Below are 27,359 nucleotides of genomic sequence, written 5' to 3'. Positions count from 1 at the left end.
AAGCAATAATTGGTTTTGTGTGTGTGCGTAGGAGAATAAAATCTGTTGTTCCAATTTTTTATGTTCACATATAAACACCACCAGTAAAAAACACACACCAAAAAAACCCCCCAAAACCCTGCCATCTGTTTTTCTTGGGCATCTAGACAATTAATGGAGGAACTGTTGATATAAGATTAGTCTTTTTGTACAACTATGTAATTAGGCCAACTGCGTGATGCATAATAATGAAGACATTGATGTTTCAGAATCATGGCAGCATGTCATATAAAGCCTAGAAAAACAAAATGACTGAAACATAGAAATACGTTCTGTGTGAAAGTATTATATGGTGGCTTCCAAATATTTGGATCACTTTCACCAAGTTTCATGTGCTTTCTTGAATCTAACTTGTATAACTATGGATATACCTGAACCTAGAGGAAGTGTGTGTAGGGGGGAAGTCCTGTTGTACACGTATAAAACCTTTTGCTGATGGGATGCATTAGTTGGGTACTGTGCAGAGGTCCCCCAGTCCAGCTGGGACCCATGCACACAAGCTCCTACTCATGTATCCCTAGCCTGATGGGGAATCTCATGTGATACATGCATAATTCCACAACCTGATCCAGCAGCAATGATGAGTGCATATGCTACATACAACCTAGAGGAGGAGGAGGAAGAGGAGGAGGAAGAGAAGAAACTGCCACAGACCTCCATTTACCCACTGGAGTGCCTGTAAGCATATTTCCAAGTGAGTCATTATGAAGTGACAATACACAACAGGACAAGCCCTGAAGATAAGAAATCAAACCATGCCTTGCTGGGTTTTTATAGCAAAACAACTTTCAAAAAATTATAAGATAAACATTTTGCCTCACACCTACATAAGCGACTCCTAATTATTATTTTTGGATACAAAAAGGGGAAGAAATGCAAACAGTTACCGTGTTTTTCGCTCCATAAGACACACTTTTTCCCTCCTAAAAAGTAAGGGGAAATGTGTGTGCGTCTTATGGAGCAAATGCAGGAGGCAGGCAGGCAAGAAAAGTGGGCTTTTCCCCAGGAGGGAGAAGGGACTGACGCGGCCAGTCAGTTCCTTCTCCCTCCTCGTAGAAAAGCCCGCAGGAGCCGCACGCTCCTTAAAGGGTGCGCGGCTCCTGTGCCCTTTTGTGGGAGGTGGGGGAATTGCCATAGCCACGCGCAGCCTCTCCCAGCTGGAGAGGCTGCGCGTGGCTAAAGAAGCCAAGAAAGTGAGCGGGATCCATCCGCTGTCCATCGCTCTTTAGGGCTGGGGGGGGGGATAATATTTTTTTTCTTTATTTCCCCCTCTAAAAACTAGGTGCGCCTTATGGTCCGGTGCGCCTTATGGAGCGAAAAATACGGTATGTTTATGTGATTGAGGGGTGGGAGGGTGAAGAAATACTTTCTCTCACACTGAGTTATCTAGGATAAGTTTCAGTCTCGAGTGAATTTTTTTACAACCCAGTTACAAATGCTTGAGAGACACGATGTTGATGGATCTGTTGATGGAACAGTAATAGCCGTGTAGGCACTGCCATGATGATACAATAGGTATGTGTGGGGGTTTTTTTTTGTGTGTGTGGCTGACACACTTCTGATCTATTATTACCTTGAACCAGAAGTTCGGCTGTTGAAGTTGCTCGTCCCACGCTATTTGTGGCATTTACTGAATAGGTGCCGGAGTCTTCGGGGTAAGCTTCTGCAATTATTAAACTGTAGAGGTCTCCTTCGTGTAAAATTTGGAAATCAGGGGAGCTTTGAATTTCTGCTCCATCCCGATAGAACTTCACCACAGGTGTAGGGATTCCAGTCACTCTCACGTCAAGTCGAACTTGACTTCCTTGTCTTGCTGTTGTGCTCTGTAGTCGTTGTGAAAAGTTGGGTGGCGCTGTTTCAGCTGTGGTTTAAAGAACAAGAAGAATGCTCAGATAAGAGGGGAACAAAAAAGACCAGTTCCTGGTCATTTTAATTGATTGTATTAAAATTATTATGTTAAAACAGGAGGGGCCAACCTGTGGTCTTTCAGACATTACCAGGCTACAAGTCCCATCATCCTTGACCATTTGCCACACTAGCTGTGACTGATGGGAGTTGGAAGTCCAATAGCATTTGGAGGGCCAGAGTTTACCCATCCATGTGTTAAAATATTAACTATGTATTAAATATTATCAATAATTGTTCCAGTAAAGGAATCCCAGATTTTATCTTTCATACACCTTTGCGGCATCAAAATTGACTAAATCAGAGGAAATTATTGTGTCAGTTTTGATTGAAGCATTTCAGTGGCAAACTCTTACAAGAAAAGCATCAGTTGAGATGATCAGAAAACAAAGGGATTTCTTTGTATCAGTTAAGTAGTTCCACTAAAATCAGTATAGTTTCTGGTATGTTAAATATTATTCACAAATTATGAGGCAGGATCAAAACATGCACCCAGACACTTTACATTCTCAGGCTGTAAGCATATTTGTCTCCTGAAACATCTGTACTTTGCCTTTTGGAAATTCTGTGTACAGGTGCTGAACAACACACATAAATATACATAACATAATACGTTATATGGGCACAAGTGCTTGATTCTTTGGATAATTATATCCTTTTCAAGGGAAAAGGTTCATGGAGGTCCATTGAACACAAATCTGTTGCCTCGGCCCAGTATACCTCAAGGAGTGTCTCCACTCCCATTGTTCTGCCCGGACCCTGAGGTCCAGCTCCGAGGGCCTTCTGGTGGTTCCCTCACTGCGAGAAGCCAAGTTACAGGGAACCAGGCAGAGGGGCCTTCTCGGTAGTGGTGCCCACCCTGTGGAACGCCCTCCCATCAGATGTCAAAGAGATAAATAACTATCTGACGTTTAGAAGACATCTGAAGCCCTGTTCAGGGAAGTTTTTAATGACTGATGCTTTAATGTATTTTTAACCTTTGTTGGAAGCCGCCCAAAGTGGCTGGGGGGACCCATCCAGATGGGCGGGGGTATAAATAAATTATTATTATTATTATTATTATTATTATTATTATTACTACTACTACTACTACTACTGATTTACATGTGCATCTTGGGGACATCATGTGCAGGCCTCATGTATCCTATAGTTGACTGGTCCTTACTTCCAAGCAAAAGTATTTAGGATTAAGGGGTAAACTAAATATGAATAATCTTATAATGACATAGTCCTTGAATACAGAGTAGGATTTAGAAGTGGGGAAGGAGATGAAGCAGCTTGCTTAATGGTGTTGATCTCTTGCGCCTTTCTTAATTTCATGCTTCTAAAAAGTAGTCTTTGTGGGTCATTTCACTGGGTTGGCAGGTGTCAGAAGGAAAGTGTCAACTGTTGATATTCCCCTAATTCCAACATACCTGTTACAAGTAGTTCAGCGGTACTAGTTGCTTGTCCAGATCCATTGGTGGCTTGTAGGGTGTATCTTCCACTGTTAGCGGCTGTCACGGCGGAGATCACAAGTTTAGCACGGCCATCGCTATATGAGATCTGCACACCGGGCAGAGTTGCAGCAGAAATAACCTGACCATCCCGATACCAGCTCACCTCAGGAACTGGGGAACCTTTAGCAGGAGAAAGACAGTTAAAGCGTTACTGTTGTTAATAAGGTTGCCAAATATCACTGATTGTCACCCATGCAGTTTTCAAATGACATAGGGCCTCAGATCCTGATTAGGCAAGAAGAATGTGATTTGAAGCATATTGCATTTTGAGAAAACCAACGCTGGCCGTGCCGTTGGTTGCCAGAACATGTCAATATTCATTTCTGCTGTCTATGCAGTTGGAGCCATCTGGCAATCTTCTTTTCCACCTTCTAATAATTAATAATAATAAACTCTCAATATTTCCATCTAAATTTTCAACGAAAGAACAGCTGAGATGCAGACAATGAGAAGGTAGCTTTCCTAGGTGACAAGTAGAATTTAACTTGTAATGCTTAATCTTTTTTTAAAAAAGGGATAGCTCAAGAAAACTGAAGGAGTTGAAATTATTTGCACATCTGCACTATACCCTATAAAGTGGTTGTATTATAAGGGAATTCCATATCCAGCAGCATAGGAGGTAAAATTAGAACACTTGAAGTCCCTGTTTCAAGTCTCAGGCTCTCTGTGAACATACTAGGTAATCTTAAGGAAGCAACAGTCAACTTTAGCTTCCCACCTGTAATGAAGGGATACTTGTTCTGGCTAAGGCCAGCCCTATTGTTAGCCAGAGTAAGGAAACCTTCTGAGCACCATCAACCATTCTCCGTTGTTGGAGGACATAAACTATACATGTACTATATGGCCTGTCCTGCTGTATAAGCTGCTGTCCTCAGGAGCAGCGGAGGGTTAGAGTCCCTATCCTGCTAACAGTACTGAAGTAAGATTCAACTGGCCAGCGCAATTGGCTTCTATATATGGAATGGTGCGGAGATGGAACACCATTTTGTCCTTTGCCTCAGGCGGTAAAATGTTTTGTGCTGGCCCTACATCACATAATTTTTGCAAGACTTACTGAGTGGATGCATGTAAAAGTGCTACGGTCACTTAGAAATGTGATGTATAATATAAATAAAGTAACAGTTTTATGTTGTAGTCTGAAAGATTGTATTTTGCGATAATTTGGAGGGAAAGCCCCGATTTGCTGACATTAATATACAGTTTACAACCTAACTTTAATATTTGACCTGTAAATATAGATATGTAGTCCGATTTTGCATTATCATAGGTAGAGAAAGACTAAATTTTAAATGCCTGATTATTGAGAAGAGGGAAAGAATTGCAAGTGCGAAGTTATCCTTCTTTGGTGATTTAGGGGCTCAGATTTCAAGAGATAAAAATTGCTCACAGATTTTAGTGCATTCGAAACCCAAATCCTGAATCACTGTCAGCCCTGTCCAAATTGATGAGCGGCTTGGGCTTCCGGGTTAGCGCGATCCGAGTAATGGCGGATTCCCTCCGAGCTCCGGAGGGAATCGGCTCCATTGCAAACGGGTCTCACCGCGACGGCGACGCGGGGACCCTTAGAAACCGCAGGCGTGGAAGCCTGCGGACCTGGTGACTCGGCGGGCACCTAAAGCGCCCCCCCGACCCACGAAGAGCCTTTTTAAAGGCTGCGGAGAGGGTACGGGGAGTGGCGTGGTGCTGTGAGTAGACCGCTACTGCAGTGGAGCGAAGCCGCGAGCCATGGCCGGAGACCGCTGACTTTCTTCCCTGAAATTCGGACTCTAATTAATCCGTGAGTAGATTGGAATTTGGACTTTAAAAAGCTTATCCTTGAATTCGGCACGATCGGGGGATGTGCTAAAGGGAAGTCCGCACCCCCCTGCCTACAGAAAATTTAAAGCAAAGATCGGAGAACTAAGGTGGAGAGTTCTTTCCTTGGTGTTCTGTAAAAGATAAGATTTGCATGAATTTGACAGAAGAAGATGTGTGCTGGAGAGTAAGAGTGATTTTTTAGAAGTTTGTCTTTTTTGAACCCCCCCAGACCCGGGGGTGTCCTTTTATGTGAGCTGGAGAACAAGGAACGAGGAGTTTGACAGCTGTCAAAGGAGCTGTCAAACGGGCAGCGAAAGTGAAAAACTCTATTATTTAACACTTTTTGGACTTAATTTGTTACATTCGAACTAAAGTGGTTGGAGACAAAGTAGGGAAATAACAAAGTAAAGGACTATTGGAAAAGATTACTAAGTAACTAGAATCCCCCTAGGGGAAACATTGAAACATTGCAATGGCTGCAGATGGAAAACTACAGGCAGAGCTAGAAAGAATGTTTTTTTTGGTGGGAAAACTGGAGGAGCAGACTACGGTCATGAGTAAACAACTCATAACCTTGAACTCTAAAATAAATGACTCTGCTGAAGGTACAATGGATTTGACTGTGGAAAAGTCTGCAGCTGAATCAGAAGAGATAACTTTGGAACAGGGGGAGAGCGAGCAAGGGCTAGTACAGATGGAGACTACCAACCACAAGCCTACATTGTTAGAATACAAAGAAGAAGACCCTTGGACTACAAATCTGCGAAAGATGCGAAAGAGGAGGGAGGAAGCCCCTGGAACATCTGGAATACCTGATTTTAAAAGAAATAAGAAATACGACTGGGGCTTCCTATTTGAGTATGGACTGGTTGATCTTCTGCAGCAGCTAGTGTCAAGTACTTTGGATGGAAGAAATTCTGATGAGACTGAGCTGAAATTTCCCCGAAACCTGAGGACCAATGAGGAGGGTTACCAACAAGATCGGCAAAGAGAGACTGACAAGGACTTAAAGGCCTCAGATGTGAGGAACCCAGGCTAAAAACTGTTGTTATGGATGGGGGGACATTTGGAAGGGACAGAAACCGGGGCTGGGGGGGGGGGAAGGAGAATTTGTTTTTAAATCTTTATGACTTTTGTGTTTGATTATTATGACCTATTTTTAAGATTAAAGGGAAATTCGTGGAAGGAACTCGAGACGACCTTAGGAAAGGCTTTAATGTTTTATAAGAAAATTGGATAAGTAAAATCTGGCTAAGTAAATGGTTTTTTTAAAAAAAAAACAAAAAAAAACATATATATATAGATATAGTAATAATACGCAATGGATGAGAGATTTGAATTTGCTGAGTTAATGTAACTGAATTAGGATGTATGAAGGGGGGATGGGGGGAGGTCAAGAACTGGGGTTAGGAAAGTAAGGTTATGAAATTTTTATACGTGTTGTCTTTGTCTTTGTGTGTGTATGTTTGTCTTTATAAAATGTGAAAATTTAATAAAAATATTTAAAAAAAAAAAAAAACAAATTGATGAGCGGCTTTGGGGAAGGAGGGATTTACAACACCTTGCAATGTGAGTTAGTGTTAACAATAAGATTACTTTGTGCAAAGGACTGGATTGGAGACACAAGCAAAAGAGAAACGGTTTCAGAAAACTAGCTCGCCCTGTGATACAGAGAGCCTAGGAAAATACTCCCAGCCTGTGCCACCATGCTCTGGTCTCACTGACATACTAAGCAATCCAGTGAATGTGGCAGATGGAATAAATTTGAGGGATAAAAGGAATCTTAACCCATAAGATGGGGAGTGGGGAACATTTTTCAGACTAAGAGTCACATTCTCTTACCTGCAACCTTCTGGGTGCCACATGCAAATGGTGGGCATGGTCAGAGGCAAAAATGGGAGACACAATTGGTTTGACTCTTAGGTACGTATGATAGGCTACATTCTAGCCATGCAAACACCAGTAGCTTTCATACTCTCACATCTCCCACAGACCTCTCACAAGAATTATCACCCTTCAAGGTCTATTTTAGCCAGGCAAACCCTACTTTAACTCGGACAGCAAAAGAGGAGCTCAGTTGAGAAGCCCTCCGCCCCCCGTTATGATATACCTCACTGCATCTAAGGCCAGATTAAGGCATGCTGAGGTCCTAAACTATGTCAGGTTTAAGAGGACCCAGACCATCACACGCACACACAAAATGTATCATTCTAACAGAAAGGACAACAGAGATCATAAATATCTGTGCATGCATATATACTGGTGCATAGGCGAGAATGCAACTGAAAACCAACAATTTAACTAGGATGTATGGCATGTCTTGCAATAGGCCTGTTTGTTGTATATGAAATGCCTTTACATTTAATGAGCAGAATTGGTGGAATATGGTACTAAGTGGGCAATGTGCTTTGAGGAACAAGATCCACTTGCACAATGGAACTTCCTCCTAACCTTTCATTTCTGATTTAGGGATTGCTGGGAAAGAATAGGAACATGGTTCCATGCATGCAACAGTTTAGCTGAATCCCACCCATTTCTTTTTATATATAGGGGCCCCTTATAACCAGAGGTCATAAACTGCAGCTAAACTGAGCTTGTGTATAAATCTAGCACTGAGTGCAGCTTCTGTGACCAAGAGATCACCACACCCACCATGGCTGAGTTCTGATACTAGAAGTGACCTCAGCAGAGAGAAAAGGTGTTTGGGCAGAGGGGCTGCAGAGAGGTAAGCATCCCTCTATGCCCCTTTTGTTTAAAATGCTCCTTTCCTTTTGTGTGTGAGAGATCGAAGCAGTTCCATGTTTAAACTCATGAGACTGTCGCCACCAACACTTCAAGCTTAGCCTTTGGGTATAAAGGCAATAGAATTTACTTTCAAGTAAGTGTTAGGCAATATAGATTCCCACAGGCGAATGCACAAATCAATGGTCCCAGGAAGGATTGCCTGCCTTGCCCTGGCTCACACTGCAAAATATATGGTTTCTAGCTCAGAAGAAGGAATTAGAGTAAGCAAGGATGGGGGCATAGGGGGAAATGAAGCCACACAGATGGGACTTTGCAGGAGGGGCTATGGGGGAAAACTTCCAGCAGCACAGAACCAAGTCCTGGCAAGGCTGCTCATGTATCTTAGGCTGGTTCTGCTATTATACTGTGGCTCATGTATCCTGGCCATGCACAGGAATAAATATATATTATGTTGCCTATGCCCAATGTGTGGCCTATGATCTACCTAAGGTATGTATTCTGAGTCATGGGGTATTTCCACATCGTGTTCAGTTCCAGTAATATGGCCCTTAACTTTAAAACATGTGGGCTGCTATAAGCTGCACCATGATCTCATTTGGCCTGGCAATGCTTGCAGCACATCTAAAACAGGACCTGCCATCGTGAAATCTGGCTTTGTGGACAGAGACTTGGATGAATTTGGGCCACTTTGGAGCATGACTTCGTGGAAGCTTAAGATTTAAGGGATTCAGTCATGGAACTCCAGCCTTTGGTGTGATCCAGTGGGGCTCTCCTTCTACGTTCTAAAACCAGCTTACTGCCGATTCATCCCATTGCCAGCAATTTCAGCCTGTGGCAGCTGCATCATCACCACCACCACCCACTCTAGTCAGCAAGTACTTTTCCTGGACAGCCACTCTGAGTAAAGATGCAGACCCCAATTATTCTCTCCTCCAGAATGGCCTAGTGCCATGGCTTGTTACCCATAGATATTTATCATGATTGTGCCTTCCTCTTTATGCTTCATTCTCCCTCGCTACTGTGCAGAGGCAACAAACCATGAATCTTGGCTTACCATTACATCCAAACCAGAGATCATGGTTTGACTCCTTTTCACCTCTACTATTCTATGTTTTCACTCTAGTAAACCATGATCTCTTGCCAAAATTTGCTTTTGGCTAAGCAACTGCACTTTCTCAGAATGAGAAACAAACCACAAACACTGGCTTGGATGTATCCATATGCCAAGGATCATGGTTTGTGTCCTCCCAGTGCAAGCAGGGAGGATTGAAAGAACATTCTTTAGGCAGGTTTGGGGTTCATTATTTACTATGTAGTACCAGTTTACCATGATGTGAACTGGTTCTATATCTGCTAAACTGTAACTCACAGAGAAGGAAGGGACTTAATCAACTGAAGTATTCCACAGTTGTGCACCTTGACTGTATATAGTATATACTGTCGAATTAAACCCCCCACCCAACCCCCCCACCTCTCAGCACCCCCTAACTGTTAAAGAGGTATAAGAGTCCTTTAAATGCATGGTGTGTGAGAAACCTTTACGTGGTAAATAAATTATGCAAAGTAGTCCGCACAGGAATGTGAATGGTCAGACTAAAGCCTTGCTGTACATTGACAACTATATTTCTCACTCTACCAACTGACAGGAAAAGTCTTCCCTGAAGCAGTCCATTTCCCCCATTTCAGCTTAGAGCTGAAGTTTTCCTCAGGATAGGAAAAAAGGATACTCAAGGAGGACTGGTATCTGCCTCTATCGGTGGAGGCAGTAATGCTTCTGAACATCAGTTTCTGGAAGCTGCAGGAACCAGGTGTACTCTTGTGTTTGGGCCCTGTCTGAGGGTTTTTCCACAGGCATCTGGTTGGCCACTGTGAAAACAGGATACTGGACTAGATGGGCCTTTGGCCTGATACACCAGGCTCTCATGATGTTCTTATGGAATCATGTGGTGTCAGTGGAGGAAGAACCAACGTTGCCTTTGACGTTTTATGCCTTTGCGCCATAGGGGGAGCTAAACCCCCATGAAGACACCTAATACCCTGATGTTGATGATGATGATAATCCTAATAATCAAACCCCTCATCTGATCCTCCCTCAGTGGACCACCACTAGTGCAGTCAGTCACTGCCATCACCCCGGTGCAAGCAGGCAGGGGACCAGTGTGGGATGGAAACAGAGGAGGTATAAGAAAGCCCACCCCCCACGTCAGATGATCTGATACATAGGAGAAACACTGTTCCCCTTGACCATGGTGTTTGGAGAAACCAGCAAAAGAAAAGGGAATCCACGATTGTGAGATAAAAGCCTTACCACTAATGTGAGCCTCAAAGGTTGCGGCACTACCCTCCAGTGCCACAACACTTTGTAACGGCTGCGTGAACGTCGGCGCTTTGGTTGACATCTTTAAAGGCACTCTGAAAAGAAAGAGGGAAATAAAAAGCGTATGTGAGACGTCGATCCTTCTGAAGTCCTGAGCATAGAAAGCACAACCAGCTGACATGAAACTCTTTGCCCTACACTTCCCTATGACATTCTTGACTGAGTTGCACCCTAATAGCAGCATTTTATGGAGGTTGATGCATTGTAATTATCCCGACTATCTACAGCTCTGATTAGCACAGTCAGTGACCTTGTTGCAAATGGCTTAAAGGGAGCTGCATATAGAATCATGGAGTTGCAAGGGACACTGGGGGGTCATCTAGTCCAGCCCCCTGCAATGCAGGAATCTCAGTTAAAGCATCCATGACAGACAGCCATCCAACCTCTGCTTAAAAACCTCCAAGGAAGGACAGTCCATATTGCCAAATGGAAATGAGCGCGCTGCTTAAGAGCCTCCTATCTCATGCTGCTATTGCTTTATTATCTGACATTTGCTGCACTCCTTAAGCCAGAGCCTCCCTAGCTTTTCATGTTGGTGACCCCCTTTTCAGACATGCATCATTTTGCAACACAGTAATCCGGCTTTACTAGCAAACTGGAGGTTAAACTAAGCCCTTTCCAGCTCCGGAATGAGCTCAGGGAGCGTTCACGCGACACACCTACACACTGCAGCCGACACACAAACATGTTGCGATTCACCGTTTGGAAAGCTCTGCCTTAAACCCTTCTCAAACCAGAAGAGAAAATGGAGGGGTGGAGGGTGGGAGGAAATGATTTTATTCAAAATCAAAAAACTGCCCTAAAGTGCTAGTATCATTTCCCCATTCCACGTGCCTTTAAATGAGTGACCATTAAAGTATACTGGAAATCTTCAGTCTATGTGGAAATTTAGAAGTCTTTAAAAAGAACCTCCTTAGAATGCTTGATAGTTTCCTTTAATACAAAAGATGTACTCTGTGGGGAGAGGTTGGGGGAAGCAGAAGAAAAAATGTACTTGTAAAACATACAAGCGGCACAGTTGAATCTAGGTTAGAGAGTGAGGAGCCCTGTGAAATGTGAGCTAGGCTATAAGATAACTGACACTGATGGTTTGAACAACTGCAGGAAGGTGCAAAATCTGACCCCACCCCACCCCACCCCTAAAACATTTGTTGGTAAAACACAATGTCCTCACTTTCTGGCAAACCACATAAAAAAAAGCATATAGCCATGTAATAATTCAGCTCAGTATGCAGGACCTATAATATCCCTCTGTATTTATTTGCCTGCTGGATTTGTCATAAAAGAGGCAGGATCAGTATTCTGATATCTTTAATGAATTCCCACAAAACTACAAACTGAGGTACCAGAGATTTTACTAGTGGCATATGGGAAGCCTATTTATCTCAGTTATCTTAAAAACTCCTATGCCTGTAAGTTCAGACAGCAGAATTCCATTGAGATAATAATAGAAAGCTTCATAATAGCATTATGAACATGCTGCCTTTTTGTGTATATGGCCCCCTTTCTTCTTAAATACCGTAGTTGAAACTTCCAGATTTCTAACAAGTGAATTCCTTTACATGAATTCGTTGCAACGCTTAGTCTTAAATTGAGAATATTTAGATGACTTTACAACGTCATTTTCCAAGTTGGGTTCCTCACATTATCTGAAGCAGAAAGAACTGAGCTAAAAGGAAAGAAAGCAAAGACTACTTAAGGCGACTTAATTCCATAGCATAGGTGTTTCAGTCCCCAATTTGTTTTCTTCTCTACCTTAATGTAGCGGGGGAAATTGCTGTTTATCCAAACGGTAATCTTATATGACTTTTGTATCATTAGTATTTCGAAAGTATGCCTGTGAAATGTCACATTCCAAAAATAACCACCTCAGGTTTGACTGACAGCAGGCAAGTGGTCCAGATCTGCAGTGTAACGGATACCCCAGCAGCTGATTCCCTTAAAAAGTCATCAGCGACTAGCCGATGCCATGTGCATTTTATCAGAGCTATTCTGGGAGCATCTCCGTTTATCTGCAAGTAATATAACCTTGAGCACTCCCTGGAAGCATTAAAAGTTAACCAGACATTTTAATAGGCATATATATATATATATATATATATATATATATACACACACACACACACACACACACACACACATATATATACACACACATATATATGAAATAGCTTTTCACACTCAAGCACATTTAAAGACATATTAGCCAACTATTACAAAGACCTAAAATTCATTTGCCAAGATATCTATACTTCTGCATTCTGGTTTAAAAGAATCATGTAGGACTTCATGCTTTTCCCCCACCCTCACCCCTTAGTTCAAGCTACTAGACACTCCTAGGTACATGCATTTTGTACCAGGGCTTTACTTGACATAGAAAACACAGCTCAGTCAACCCAGGCATGCCACTCACCTGATTGCACAAGAGTGCCTAAATTGGGTGGGCTACGCCCAAACGTAAGTTCCTTAAACGACGTCCTTATCCAGAGTATGATTTTAAACAATCCCAACATGAGAATGGTTGAGCCTCTAGCCGAAAAAAACAAAACTACACGGTTGAGACGGTGTAGTTTTGCTTTTCCCTGCAATCCCTACACCCGAGGCGAGGCTGGGAATGCACGACTGCTCAGAAGTGCTAACATGGTTGTTTAGCTTTTTATACCCCAGATCTGCTGACAAGTCTGCCTCTGTCACCTCGGTGCCACTTCTGATTGGCTTCCCCAGCAAAAAGGGGTGTATGTCCGCTTAATGCAATGGGCCACCTGTTTGCCTGATTGACAATGCTAATTTTGGCACTAGAAAGAGAGGCCATGCTGAGGAACAAGCAACCAGGTTTTTCCCCCAGAAAGTATAGTTGTGTGGGGGACTGGGATTGTATCTGATGCTACTAAGGCGTTCATGCCTTAGGTATCTTTTTTTTTAAAAAAGTGGGAGAGTAAAGAAATGGGGTCATGTGGGTGGGTGTGTTAATAGAGATGTTATTAGCTAATTGTGATAAAGAGTCAACTAAGTAATGGGCTCTTCTAGTCCCAGTCCAGCCAAACCATCCATTTGCCTCCTTGCGAACAAAAAAAGGGCAAATTCAACTGTCTATCTCCAGGTCAAATAAGTAAGCTGGTTGCATACCAGGTGGACTTATTATACTGGAAGAATATATTATTTTGACTTAATAAAGCCTTTACATGTCAGAGTGATTAGCACTTCTGAAGAAAGTTCATAGAATCATATAATTGAAGAGTTGGAAGGGACCCTAAGGGTCATCCAGTCCAACCCCCTGCAGTGCAGGAATCTCAGGAAGTTAAGGCATTGCTTCTAAAAAAAATTAAGGTAAAGGACCCCTGGACAGTTAAGTCTAGTCAAAGGCGACTATGGGGTGCGGCACTCATCTCGCTTTCAGGCCGAGGGAGCCAGCGTTTGTCCACAGACAGCTTTCTGGGTCATGTCACCAGCATGACTGAACAGCTTCTGGCGCAATGGAACACCGTGAGGGAAACCAGAGCGCATGGAAACACCACTTACCTTCCCGCTGGAGCGGTACCTATTTATCTTCTTGCTCTGGTCTGCTTTCGAACTGCTAGGTTGGCAGGAGCTGGGACAGAGCAATGGGAGCTCACCCCGTCGTGGAGATTCGAACTGCCAACTTTTTGATTGGCAAGCCCAAGAGGCTCAGTGGTTTAGACCACAGCACCACCTGCATCCCAAATTGCTTCTAGGATGACTTAAACGAAGCATGTTCCGATGCAAACAAAAGCATTTGTTTATTTCATATAAATTGGAGATAACCCTTGATCAGAGATCAGAGGTTGGACCTAGCAAAGAGGAATAAAAACTGTGCTGCAAACAGCAGAATGTTCAAGAGGGGTGGTGTTTTGCAGTCCACCTCCCCGCTTCTCAGAAAATGAAAGCAGAGATAAGATGTTGACTGCAACCGTGGTGCCCTTCTGTTCATGGAAGGGCCTTGGATGCAGTAAGGCTTCCATGGGGGAAAGGAGGTGGGTTTTGGTACCAATCTTGCCTTCCCCATGCAACCCTCTGGATAAGGGCCGGCCCAAGACATTTTGGCACCTGAGGCGAACCCCAAAATGGTGCTCCCCTCCCTGCAAGGGAAGAAGGGGTGAGTGAAGATCTACATCAGGAACACTAGGGGAAGGAAGATTGACATTGGGATCTGCTGCACCTGTGGATCTTGCCATCTGAGGCAGTCACCTCACTTGGCCTCATTGGTGGGCTGACCCTGCTTTGGCCCACCAAAATCTGCTCATTGGTGTTCATTAATTTCAATGGGTATACTCTGAGTAAAATTTAGTTGAATACCACTTAAGGAACATTTTAATTTGAAAAGTGGGGTTGTCTCCATCATGATTATGAGAGATAGGTCACCTTTACTCCCATTTGTTGGATAGGGAACTGAGGCTGAAAATAGTGGTTTACTCAAGGTTTCACGATGAACTGTGACAAAGGTTGGACACGGCCCAGCTCTCGAAGATGGATGGTGAACACAACTTGTCTAGGAAGTTTATGATGCCCTGGATGCAATGCTGGAAACTTAGCTTCATGATTAAAGTTTCATTATGTGGACAAAACACTAAATCATTGCCGAAGTGTTAATCCATATTACCAGGGGAAACAGCCATGTTATTAGGGTAGTAGTTAAAATCTGGAAAGTAACAATTTTTAGCAAGCTCCCTCTTGAATGTCTTCTTAAAGACTGAACCATTTTTAGAGGAAATATTAATTCATTTATTTATGAAATATATAGCCAGCTTTTCATCTAGGGATGGAAGAGAAATTCCACTCAGTTCACATTTAAACGCACCCACTTTTTGGAACAATAGATGAACCAGAACACAGATACCTTTTTGAAATTTGCACTTTTCCAAATTTTGCAGTGGTGTTCTTTTGTAACGTAAACCAAAATGCATATACTCAGCTAAAGTGTGCATAAAGTTGCTTAGTGACCATAACATACAAAAATTAAGGAAAACTGCTTTACAAAAAAAAAATAAAAAATTGTTCTATTTATTAAATTTATATACTGCTCATCATGCAAGGATCACAGTGTAGTTTGCAGTATAAATATGTGTCTTAGTAGAAATTCACATGAAAATACCGATGAATTTAAAAAATACAAACTGATATGGAAATGTGGAAAACTAAACTTAAGACTGGGGAAACGAGAGAAGCGTTTTATTTTCGCTACGTGTCTCAAAATGGCTTCTCAAATATTGCCATGCCCGGTTATCACTGGATCTAGCACTGGATCTGACTCCAATATCTGAAGTAAGTACACCTTGGAGACTCTTCTGATTGGCTGGCCTCCCACTCTGGTGAGCTTGGCACATTGTTGCTTAGCAACAAGACTACAACAAAGCATTAGTGGAAGGATTTCTCCTTGTGCAACTGAATCATCTCCCCTTCTTCTTACCCCACCCGCACCCCATAAATCTGTTCTCAGATTTCCCCGCAAGCCTCTGTATCATATTGGGGGACAGTGTTCACTTGTGTGTTTCCCTTGTGGTGTTAGTCCTTACACTTTTGCAAAAATGTAGAATAGTGCCCTATATAGTTATATATTTAGGATTAAAATTACCTGTACTCTCGCCTTCTTTGACAACCAGGGCAGGTTTGATCTATGGCCATCACCTCAACTCAACGGTGTCCGCATAGGATCTTACTTTTCCCCAAGGCAGCAGTAGGATTACAATAAGTAGCTCATGGCCTGAGGGTTCAGTTCAGACCCCAGGGGACTTTTTGTCTTGTTCCCAAATTCTACAGACTTTTGCCTAGACCGTTATGTACAACAGCTATTCCCTCGGCTATTCAAGCCAAAAAAACAGAGCATCAAAACTGTGTCAGAACTTCTGTGGTTGTTTCTACTAAGGAGATGAAGTTTAAGCCTCCCCTGTGGTTGTGTGTCGGCTTGTGTCAGCTGTAGGCAGCTGAAGCCAATCTTGCTAGGCCTTCAGCCCAGGCCCAATTTAAAATATGGCAGCTACTAAAATTAGTCGCTGACTAGAGCACTAGAGTATATGAAGTACTGATACCAACCACAATGACAAGGCACAAGTAATTCAAAAGCTCTTCCAAGGGTCAGCTTCACGCCCTATAACTATAGCCCTTTTCAGACATTCTTCTCTACTTGGTTTTAATTCTCCACACGGAGGGAATAGCAGAATATATGTGTGTGAGAAAGATGAAATTTAAAAACCTGTAGTCTAGTAATCGGGTTGTTTTTTTTGCGTTCCCAGTGATTTACAAATAAATTACTTTCATCTATAATGAACAGTCATCATTAACCACATGGTTTATTACAGAATGGCTACAGTGTAACATATGATTTATTGTCAAAGCATGAATTGTGGGTGTTGTCTGAATGAATATGCATTACGTCTAGAAACTGACGTTTCATTTTTGTTTGCTGCTTTTTCAACAAATCAGTACTTTTGAAAGATAAGGAGAGGGATGTGTCTTCCCAGATGTTGTGTATATGCACATATTCACATTCTGATGTGTTCACAAAATGTAAGAGGGAAAAAATAAATGAACTTTACACTAACATTTTCAAGCAAAATATTTATTTCTTATGGACAAGTTACATTTGTTAAGTTTTAGTTCTTGCTATGTGGTTGGATATAATATAATTATAATGGGTTATGTAGACAGATTTCACTTTTGTGCTTTTGCTGTGAGGAGGAAATGTGTGATAAGCTAAACGAAGCAAACAAGAACATAGTCCACAACTTTTGTGACAGATGAGTGAAACTCTTTACTCTGGGCTAAGACAGAAGAAGTCATAAACAAACCCAAAGGTGCAGGGCCTCTCCAATGCATCCCATCTCACACCTAAAAATCAGAGAGCTCAGCTGATGTGCACTTTTGAGTGGCAATTTCCAATACCTCTAACCTCCTTAAAACAGAAAAAATGGGATCATATATTGTGGCACATTTTCTTATTGGAGAAACACACACGAAAGTGAAAATTGCTAGGGGGGGAAAGTATACAGAATAAGTTTGCAGCTTTTTGAGTTAATGGAAGTTAGTCAGCGTGGTCATCCCCTGCCTTCCCCTTATTCTCATTTGTGAGAAGGGTCGGAAGGGAGCAACATGGCAGCCTGGAAGCTGCATGCAACAGTATATGATTTATTTGTAACCATCTTTGTCCTTGCTTTATATTTTGTAACTTGTTTCGTACTTGTTTACTTTTACACTGAATTATTTTCTTTAAAATCATCTCTCTATATAATATATAACAAACATGGTCTTATCATATATTACCATGTGATAAGGGTAAAGGTAAAGGTAAAGGTAAAGGTAAAGGTAAAGGTAAAGGTAAAGGGACCCCTGACCATTAGGTCCAGTCGTGACCGACTCTGGGGTTGCATGCTCATCTCGCTCTATAGGCCGAGGGAGCCGGTGTTTGTCTGCAGACAGCTTCCGGGTCATGTGGCCAGCATGACTAAGCCGCTTCTGGCACACGGAAATGCTGTTTACCTTCCCGCCAGAGCAGTCCCTATTTATCTACTTGCACTTTGACGTGCTTTTGAACTGCTAGGTTGGCAGGAGCAGGGACCGAGCAACGGGAGCTCACCCCATCACAGGGATTTGAACAGCCAACCTTCTGATTGGCAAATCCTAGGCTCTGTGGTTTAACCCACAGCGCCACCCGCGTCCCTGTGATAAGGGTAACAGCCTTCAAATTGTGAAGCTTCAAATTGCGTACACCTGCATGACAAAGTCATCCCAGTGATATACAGCCACATTTAAGCAAGGATCTGATACTATTGTGTTGTGAATTTCACCACCCTGGCAGCCAGTAACAGGGGTGAGGAAACTCCCAACATAATGATGAGTGCATTATAAAGTAAAGGGGGGAGAACTCATTATAGAGGTGCCATTTTGTGTGTGTGTGTCACTCGTGTGTTTCATCTTGAGCATCGCTGACATTTCTTTTAAAAAGCTCAATATAAAGAGCAGGATAGGGACTCCGTTGTCAGAGAGATGCTTTGAGTTAATTGCTCTGATGTGCCAGTCTGGTGTGTTTTGAATAATAGTGGGTAAGCCAGCTTTCATTTTGGTATAGCTTCCAAGTCTGGCCACATTGCTAACTGTCCACTCAAAACAAAAGTAAAGCACTCCCCCCCCCCATTTGACTTTTTCCTATGAAAATTGGGTGGAGAAATAAAATTTATCTTTGTACACCAGACTAGTTTCTACACACCCTCACACATCCCTCTCTATCCTCCACCCAGGTAACTAAGAGGCAAGATCAGAGTTCAAGGACATATTCCAGCTGGGCAAAAACACTTGAGGAGGATGTGGAGCAAGACTGGGGGGGGGGGCTGTTCCAAGGACCTGGAGGGCCACATTTATCTTGTATTTTTATGCTGTGAACTGCTCTGAGATCTATGGATGAAGGGTGACATAGAAATTTAGTTCATAAAATAAACATTTGTCCCCAAGGCCTGAGGATCCCTACCCCTGTTGTAAGGGATACTGCTTGTGTACCTTTGGAGTGCAGACGGTTTCACTGGTGGTCTGAAAACACTGCTGTCCCAGGAAAACTACAGTGGTGCCTTGCAAGACCAAATTAATTCGTTCCGCGAGTCGCTTCGTCTTGCGATTTTTTCGTCTTGCGGAGCGCGGATTGCCCGGGTATTAACGGTTTTACGAAAAAGGAAGCAAATCCGCAAGACTTTTTGTCTTGCGAAGCAAGCCCATAGGGAAATTCGTCTTGTGAAGCACCTCGAAAAACGGAAAACCCTTTCGTCTAGCGAGTTTTTCGTCTTGCGACGCATTCGTCTTGCGGGGCACCACTGTACCTGGGTGGATACAATTGGGCCAGCCCAATTTCCTCTCTGCTATGAAACTGTCTTTAAAGTTGATGGATGAACACAGTAAGCCTGCAGCATTAAACACATTTAACTTGTGTGCATTCAGCTTTATGCATATGACAAAAAATTTAAAAAGGGGAGCATGTTCGGGGGCGGGGGGAATGAGTTTGCCAATCCTGCCAGCCAATTGGTTTTGACCAAACACAATTTGGGCTTTGAGTTCGATCCCTGGAACTTAATCACTGCATAAGTTGTCGACTTACTGTAGACAATAATGTGATCACGTAGTGCAACTCCAACCTGAACCTTTTGGATAGAGAAAGTAATAAATTTAAAAACTTTGAATATGCCCTCACTGGGCCCAAAGAAAGGTTCACAGGAGTTGATGATGATCAAAAGTCTTTACGATCACGTAAAATAAAACTTCTGGGTATACTGAACACAAGAGATGACCACACAATCTGTGCCACCTGCTGTGTGATAATTCTAAAACCATTTTGGGAAACATTATGAAGAGCTTGCTGGGGAGGCCATTTCTGAATATCCTCGTGGTTCTGAAACTAACATCTCGTACTGTATTTCTCCATTAATGTTTGTTGCTTGAATGACTCAGGCTACATCTTCCAACTCTTCTGCTTGCAGTCTTGATGGAACTTTGGGGTGGTGATTAAAGGACAGCTGTATGGTTTTTCTGTAGTCAAAAGAAGGAAGTCCAGTTTTCTAGTGCAACCAGGATAGCTGGAGATCACAACCAACCATTACCACCAGGGCTTAAGTTGTTTCCAGGCTCACTAGAGGTCAACCACTCTTTGAACAACAGGGCTGTGGTTCTGGAATGCATGAAGTCATATTTAAAAGTGCCACCACTGGGCAACTTCAGTCTGTCTCCACATTCTTGGATTAAATAGGAGGTTTTTCAGGACACATGGCATAGTTCGCAGGCAGGTTTAAGCCCCGACACCACTATTTTTAGACACTAAGTGCTGATTATCACTTCCTCTATGTGGGGCATTCCAGCCATGTTCCATACAAAGAAAAAACTACGCCAAACTTTATCAGCTAGTATTATTGGTGCTTTGTGAATGTTAATAATCACCAAATAGCCACTTCTCCAAAGTGCTGTGAAAGTACGTGGTAAACCATTTCAAACTGCTGGTGGGAGAATCACATGACTAGATTTTCACAAATGCTAAGTTAGCTGGCTGCCTTAGTGAAAAGTTTTGAGTTGGTCAGAGGCAAAATCTGAAACAGTGCTTGAAAACCCACATGTTCTTATTGACCAGAAACCCGATTCATTAAATGACACCAACACAATTCTCAGTGTTTCTCCCTGCTGCCGGAGGGGGTCAAAGGCTATATGTATCCCCATTGCCCATCTTGATTTCTGAGATAACCTTAGCGTGCACACACACATTCAAAAATTTTGTTAGGAAATAATTGTTGGGATCTGAAGAGGGCTGAGGCACTTATGTGCAAGCCCATGAGGGAACGGCTGGTTTCCATTTTCACCTACAGTCCTTTGCTCCAGTACTTAAAAGGGACCCTCTGCCTTTAGGTGTAGCTTTTCAAGGGGACGTGTTAGTGTGCGTGGAATAGTTTGGGACAACTGGGGTGCGCACAGCACGCAAGACACTGCACACACCCCTTTGGCTCCTTTTTGTGTGGCATTTCCTTTGATTGTTCAAAATAGTACAGTGCTAAAAGGAGAGAGCGGTATGAAATCTCTGTAAATGAAATGCTCAAACAGCTGCCGCAGGACTTTACAAGGTAAGAAAACATAAATTGAAGTTACCTCACGGAACAGTTTTTAGTTTGCCTTTGACCTCTCAAGCAACGCGAATCCTGACCTTGCAATGCTTCAGGTGCATCAGCCTTCACTTTTCCTGATGAATAGCGGCTCTCCTGCTTTGATTTAGTCTCAGTTGCACTAGGAACATTTTTATTCTGCTCTGAAACAAAATGGGGATGTCAAGCCAGAGTTGGGAGCAAGGTCTTCATTTATTATACTAACGTGACCCAATAATGTGTGCCAAGTTACCCATTACTCTTACGAAAGCTGAGCAAGAGGCCTCCCCGACTTCATTAGTGGCAATGCAGAGATATTTCCCAGAGTCAGCAAGGACCGCATTTCTTTTTAAAAGGTAATAGGTGTCCCCTAATTTCTCAATCTGCAAAACAATGAAATACAGATAGAGGGAGATTAGCTGTGTGAAGCCAGACATGCGATGTTCTTCCCAAAGGAGCATTTACAAAACACTGTGACATACACTCGTTCCTCTGGCTGCCACCCTGATGCCATCTTTTGTCCAAATGACATTTGGCCTCGGTCTTCCAGATATTGTACAGTGCAGGTTTAAATCATCTCCTTCTTGAAGAGTAGCATGTCTAAATTTTTTAATGAAGCTTGGCTGCACTCCTTGTACTAGGAAAAGAAAAGAAGAGAAGGGGTATATTGCTTTTTTAAAAAAGGCAAAATGCTGCTGCTGAGATTGAAGTAAATGACTTCCCACAGCAAAGATTCCTTAATGGTTGAATTAGCTCCCTTTGGGTGTCGTGGTATACAGTAGTACCTCTGGTTGCGAACTTAATTCGTTCCGGAGATCCATTCTTAACCTGAGGTACCACTTTAGCTAATGGGGCCTTTTGCTGCCGCTGCGCCACCGCTGCGCCATTTCTGTTCTCATCCTGAGGTAAAGTTCTTAACCTGAGGTACAACGTCCGGGTTAATGGAGTCTGTAACCCGAAGTGTTTGTAACCTGAGGTGTTTGTAACCCAAGGTACCACTGTAGTGGGCTTTCATACTGTGTACAGGATGTAAATTGTTGGAGGTAAGTAAGCATATTTGTGTAGTGGGTGGGAGGGGTGTTAATAGCCAGCAGCACACTTGGTATAGCAACTGTGATCTGCCATGTGTTTGGGGACGTGCAAGAAAAATGAAAAATAAATAAAGTGGGGGCAGGCAGGGAGGAGAGAAATCCCTTCTGTGCTATTCCCCTGCTAACCAACTCCTGCATTTGGTCTCTTAACATGTTAAGAATACACACCAGGAAAATTCAGCCCCCTTTTTGCTGCCTTCCTGCAGTGCTGTGTATACAGGCAGTGAGGCTATGGAGAAATAAAATGCCCTCTGCTTGATGATTTATGGCATAATAAAAAAATAAATCTGTATCTTTTAGTTACCCAAGCTATGTATTCCTTCTGTATCATTTGGATCATTTGGGATGACAAACAGCCGAGTGCAAGGGGGCAGAGGCCTCAAAAGAGATCAGCGTCAAAGCTTTGCTAGTAGCTTGAAGCAGACTGGCAGAAACAGAATGTAGGGTTGAAAGAGGAAAGCTTCATGTGTTGCGCAACTTAGAATGATGGCTGTCAATCACCCCTATGCAGGGGTGCCAACTTGAATAAAACATTGTGGGGGCCAAGGGAAGCCCCACCATGCATAATTGATCACATGACATGGTGCACACACACCATTTGAATGGCAATGCCCTTCACCTTTGTGGGGGCCCAGCCCCCTCAAATATTTTATTGTGGGGGCTAAAGCCCCCACTGCCCCTAGGAGTTGGGTCCTATGCCACTATGTTTGTACGTAGCATGTAAAATTATTGTTTGAATGACATATTATTATTAGGCAGACATTATTAGGCAGAATATTTGCTGTATTGTTTTCAGTGTGCTGCAATAATAATTATTAATAATAAATTATTAATAATAATTTATTTATTATTTATACCCCACCCATTTGGCTGGGTTGCCTGAGCCACTCTGGGCAGGTTCAAACACATATAAAAGCATAATATAACATCAAATATTTAAAAAATTTCCCGATACAGGGTTGCCTTCAAGTGTCTTCTAAAAGTTGTGTAGTTCTTTATCCCCTTGACATCTGATGGGAGGGCATTCCACAGGGTGGGCGCCACTGCTGAGAAGGCCCTCTGCCTGATTCCCTGTAACCTCACTTCTCGCAGTGAGGGAGACACCAGAAGGCCATCGGAGCTGGACCTCAGTGTCCGGGCTGAATGATGGGGGTGAAGACGCTCCTTCAGGTCTACAGTTTAAGCAATCCTATCCAGACAAGTAATTTTACAATATGATGATATATATCTGGATATCACTTACATACTGACACATTCTTATGTCAATGTGTTTTTAAAGTTTTATTTTATTGGCATGTTTTACTGTACAATTGAACTTCGGTTTTCAAACATAATACATTCCGGAAGACTGTTTGACTTCTGAGGTGTGTTCAAAAACGGAAGCATTTTCAGCATTCGGGTTCAGAAACGTTCGTCAACGGAGACGTTCGAGAACCGAGGTTCCACTGTATATGGTTTCATGTTCACCACTTTGAGGATTTTGTTGATTAAGAGGCTTATAAATAGTGTTTTAAAAATCATATCATGAGGACTCTGTACTTCCTATTTGAGTGGGGGTATAGCTGGGAAATAGTTATCCGTTATTTGCTCATGCCACTTTAGCACGCATCTGGATTTCAAAGTTGTCCGAAGAAAGAGCAACTCTGACTTGTTGGCAGTAATCCAGTAAGAACGACTGCAAAACAGGTGACTGCTCACTATGGGGTCTAGTATGCCGAAGTAGTTTCAAACTGCACAAATCTGCCTACTTGCACTTGTTGATAATACAAATTCAAGCAGTGGATAGGATCCAAAGAACCAGATTCCTAGTTCTGTCACACTTGAGATTTTTCTGTCAGCCATGCCCTATACTACATGCCTAAGAGCTTTCAAAACGAAGAGAATTTTGAAAGTAGTTTGCGATGTGCCATGATGACCAGCCGTTCAAAGTGGGAGGCTAAGTCACAAAATCTATTGGCCACACACCAGTTCCCGGAAGCTTTTAAAGTAGCAATTTGCATTCCCCAAAATGTCTTTGCACTTGTTTACACACATGAACATTATACAGAGTAATCATCATGTCCAGAAAGCATAATGTGATAAGCATTCCGGGGGGGGGGGGCAAGAAAGAAAGGAGCCTGCTTTCATTTTTTTAAAATTGAAATTGCCATAGCTTATTTAATTTCTTTACTTGATTTGGTCTTTGAGGGACTCACTGTTAGAGGTCCCCTGTAGCTCAGACACATGGCTTGTATGAACCAGGGACCACCCTAATGCTGCCAAATCTATGTCACAAGAAGAAATCAGCAGAGGGTTCAAAGGAGCCCCTCTCACATCCCCCCTTTGGCAGTGCTTAACATGGAAGCTTACTTCCCATAAAGCTCTGCACCCACAAGTTCATGAAATCATAGAGATGTAGAGTTGGAAAGGGACCCTGAGGGTCATCATTCTAATCTAGCACCCTGCAACGCAGGAATCTCGACTAAAACATCCACTACAGATGGCCATTCAACCTTTGCTTAGAAACCAGGGAAGGAGAGTCCACCACATTCCAAGGGAGTTGAACAGCTCCTACCTTCAGAAAGCTCTTCCTCATGTTAAGTTGGAATCTCGTTTATTGTAGCTTGAAGTCACTGGTTCGAGTCCTACCCTCCGGAGCAAGAGAAAACAAGCTTGCTCCATCCTACATATGACAGCCCTTAATATATTTGAAGATGTCTATAATATCTCCTCTCGGTCTCCTCTTTTCCAGGCTAAGGTAAAGGTAAAGGTACCCCTGCCCGTACGGGCCAGTCTTGACAGACTCTGGGGTTGTGCGCCCATCTCACTTAAGAGGCCAGGGGCCAGCGCTGTCCGGAGACACTTCCGGGTCACGTGGCCAGCGTGACATCGCTGCTCTGGCGAGCCAGAGCCGCACACGGAAACGCCGTTTACCTTCCCGCTGGTAAGCGGTCCCTATTTATCTACTTGCACCCGGAGGTGCTTTCGAACTGCTAGGTTGGCAGGCGCTGGGACCGAGCAGCGGGAGCGCACCCCGCCGCAGGGATTCGAACCGCCGACCTTTCGATCGGCAAGCCCTAGGCGCTGAGGCTTTAACCCACAGCGCCACCTGCGTCCCCTTTTCCAGGCTAAACACACCCAATTCAACTATTCCTCACGTGATTCCAGAGACTCAGCTACATTAGGAAAAAAATAGTGTTTTGTTTTGTTTTGTTTTGTTTTGTTTTTAAATATTTTATTAAATTTTCATACAAGATCCCTTCACCAAAAAATAGTACACAAAAAAGCCAGAACAAATACACCAAAAAACCATATAGAAAAAAGGAAATAAAAAAGAAAAAAGAAAAAGAAAAAAACCAACCATTCAATACAATTTTTTTATATATAACTAACTGGACTTCCTCACATCTCCTTTACCCTGCATTATTTATATTAAAAATATCAGCAAATTATTACCTTGTTTCATACCTTATTTTGTACTTTCCAAATATTATACTTCTAAATTTAAGATAATTTTTATCATTTACTCATACCTTAAATTTAAACATATTGTTGCCTTAAATTTCGACCTTTTCTTACTTATAACTTAATTTTCTATTTTACAAAATCTATTTGCTGGAACTGAGATTTTCTAAATCGTGCAGATACTTAACATTCATACAACTTATATTGTTTTTGTAAATAGTCCTTAAACTTCTTCCAGTCCTCTTCTGTTGTTTCTTCTCCTAAGTCTCGGATTCTGCCAGTCATTTCAGCCAATTCCATATAATCCATCAATTGCGTCTGCCACTCTTCCAGTGTGGGCAAGTCTTGTGTCTTCCAATACTTTGCAATAAGTATTCTTGCTGCTGTTGTCGCATACATAAAGAAACTTCTGTCCTTCTTTGACACTTTCTGGCCGACAATGCCCAAGAGGAAGGCCTCCGGTTTCTTAACAAAGGTATATTTAAATACCTTTTTTAGTTCATTATAGATCATTTCCCAGAAGACCCTCACTTTTGGGCATGTCCACCAGAGGTGAAAGAATGTCCCCTCAGCCTCTCTACATTTCCAACATTTATTATCAGACAGGTGATATATTTTTGCAAGCTTGACTGGGGTCATGTACCACCTATATATCATTTTCATAATATTCTCCTTCAAGGCATTAAAGGTAAAGGTAAAGGTACCCCTGCCCATACGGGCCAGTCTTGACAGACTCTGGGGTTGTGCGCCCATCTCACTTAAGAGGCCAGGGGCCAGCGCTGTCCGGAGACACTTCCGGGTCACGTGGCCAGCGTGACATCGCTGCTCTGGCAAGCCAGAGCCGCACACGGAAACGCCGTTTACCTTCCCGCTGGTAAGCGGTCCCTATTTATCTACTTGCACCCGGAGGTGCTTTCGAACTGCTAGGTTGGCAGGCGCTGGGACCGAGCAGCAGGAGCACACCCCGCCGCAGGGATTCGAACCGCCGACCTTTCGATCGGCAAGTCCTAGGCACTGAGGCTATAACCCACAGCACCACCTGCGTGAATTTTATTCACCTACATGCCGTGAATTTTATTCCGGTGGTCCATAACCTTTCCCAGTCCTCAAACATAATGTTATACCCAATATCCTGAGCCCATTTTATCATGGCTGATTTAGCAGTCTCATCCTGTGTGTTCCATTTAAGCAGCAAGTTATACATTCTCGAAAGTACCTTAGTCTTTGGTTCCAACAGTTCTGTTTCTAATTTCGACTTCTCCACCTGGAATCCTATCTTTTTATCCAATATAAAAACCTCTTGAATTTGGGAGCTGTCAAACGGGCGGTTAAAGTTAAGAACTTTGTTACTTAAAAACTCTCTGAATTAAAAGTGTTGCATTTGAACTGAGGTGGTTGGAAACAACGTAGCTATAAACAATAAGTAACGGACTGTTGGAAAAGGACTATCAAGTAATTGGAATCCCCCTAGGGGGAACTAGAGACATTACAATGGCTGCAGAGGGAAAATTACTGGCAGAGATAGAAAAAATGTTTTTTCTCGTGGGAATCCTGCAAGAGCAGAGTACGGCTATGAACAAAGAACTTATGACCTTGAATTCTAAAACAAACAACTCTGCTGAATGCATAAAGGATTTGACTAATAAGAAATCTGCAGCTGAACCAGAAGAGACATTTTTAGAACAGGTGGAGAGGAAAGAAGGAGTGGAAAAGGAAAATACCAATCAGAAGCCTATATTGTCAGGAAATAAAGAAGAAGATCTTCGGATTACAAATCTGCGAAAGATGAGAAAGATGAAGGAGGAAGTCCCTGGAGTACCTGGAATTCTGGAATTTAAAAGAATAA

General features: G+C 42.7%; 2 protein-coding genes across 50 annotated transcripts in view; both read right to left on the bottom strand.

Annotated features, from left to right (window-relative positions):
- Positions 1 to 12,984, bottom strand: part of TTN (titin) — a 300,685-nt gene extending 287,701 nt beyond the window's left edge. For all 49 annotated transcript variants that reach the window (XM_079974390.1, XM_079974400.1, XM_079974409.1 and 46 more), the window contains exons 1-4: positions 12,776 to 12,984; positions 10,294 to 10,397; positions 3,360 to 3,563; positions 1,613 to 1,900 (exon numbers count right to left, since the gene is read on the bottom strand). In XM_079974390.1, coding sequence (XP_079830516.1) covers positions 1,613 to 1,900; positions 3,360 to 3,563; positions 10,294 to 10,384 — 583 coding nt within the window. In that variant the 5' untranslated portion in view covers positions 10,385 to 10,397; positions 12,776 to 12,984. The remainder of the gene's footprint in view (positions 1 to 1,612; positions 1,901 to 3,359; positions 3,564 to 10,293; positions 10,398 to 12,775) is intronic.
- A 6,200-nt stretch (positions 12,985 to 19,184) lies between these two features.
- LOC307223566 (myosin light chain kinase, smooth muscle-like) lies at positions 19,185 to 23,911 on the bottom strand (the record flags this gene model as incomplete). Its single annotated transcript, XM_079989696.1, has 5 exons — positions 19,185 to 19,884; positions 20,986 to 21,142; positions 21,232 to 21,361; positions 21,461 to 21,615; positions 23,818 to 23,911. The coding sequence occupies 5 exons, from the start codon at positions 23,909 to 23,911 to the stop codon at positions 19,803 to 19,805; spliced, it is 618 nt and encodes a 205-aa protein (XP_079845822.1). The 3' UTR covers positions 19,185 to 19,802.
- Between the last annotated feature and the right edge of the window lie 3,448 nt (positions 23,912 to 27,359).

This window comes from Podarcis cretensis (assembly GCF_951804945.1).
Source record: "Podarcis cretensis genome assembly, chromosome: 1".
NCBI classification, from domain to species: domain Eukaryota; kingdom Metazoa; phylum Chordata; class Lepidosauria; order Squamata; family Lacertidae; genus Podarcis; species Podarcis cretensis.
The sequence above is the reverse complement of the archived record's forward strand: the minus strand, read 5'-3'. Positions and strand labels throughout refer to the sequence as shown.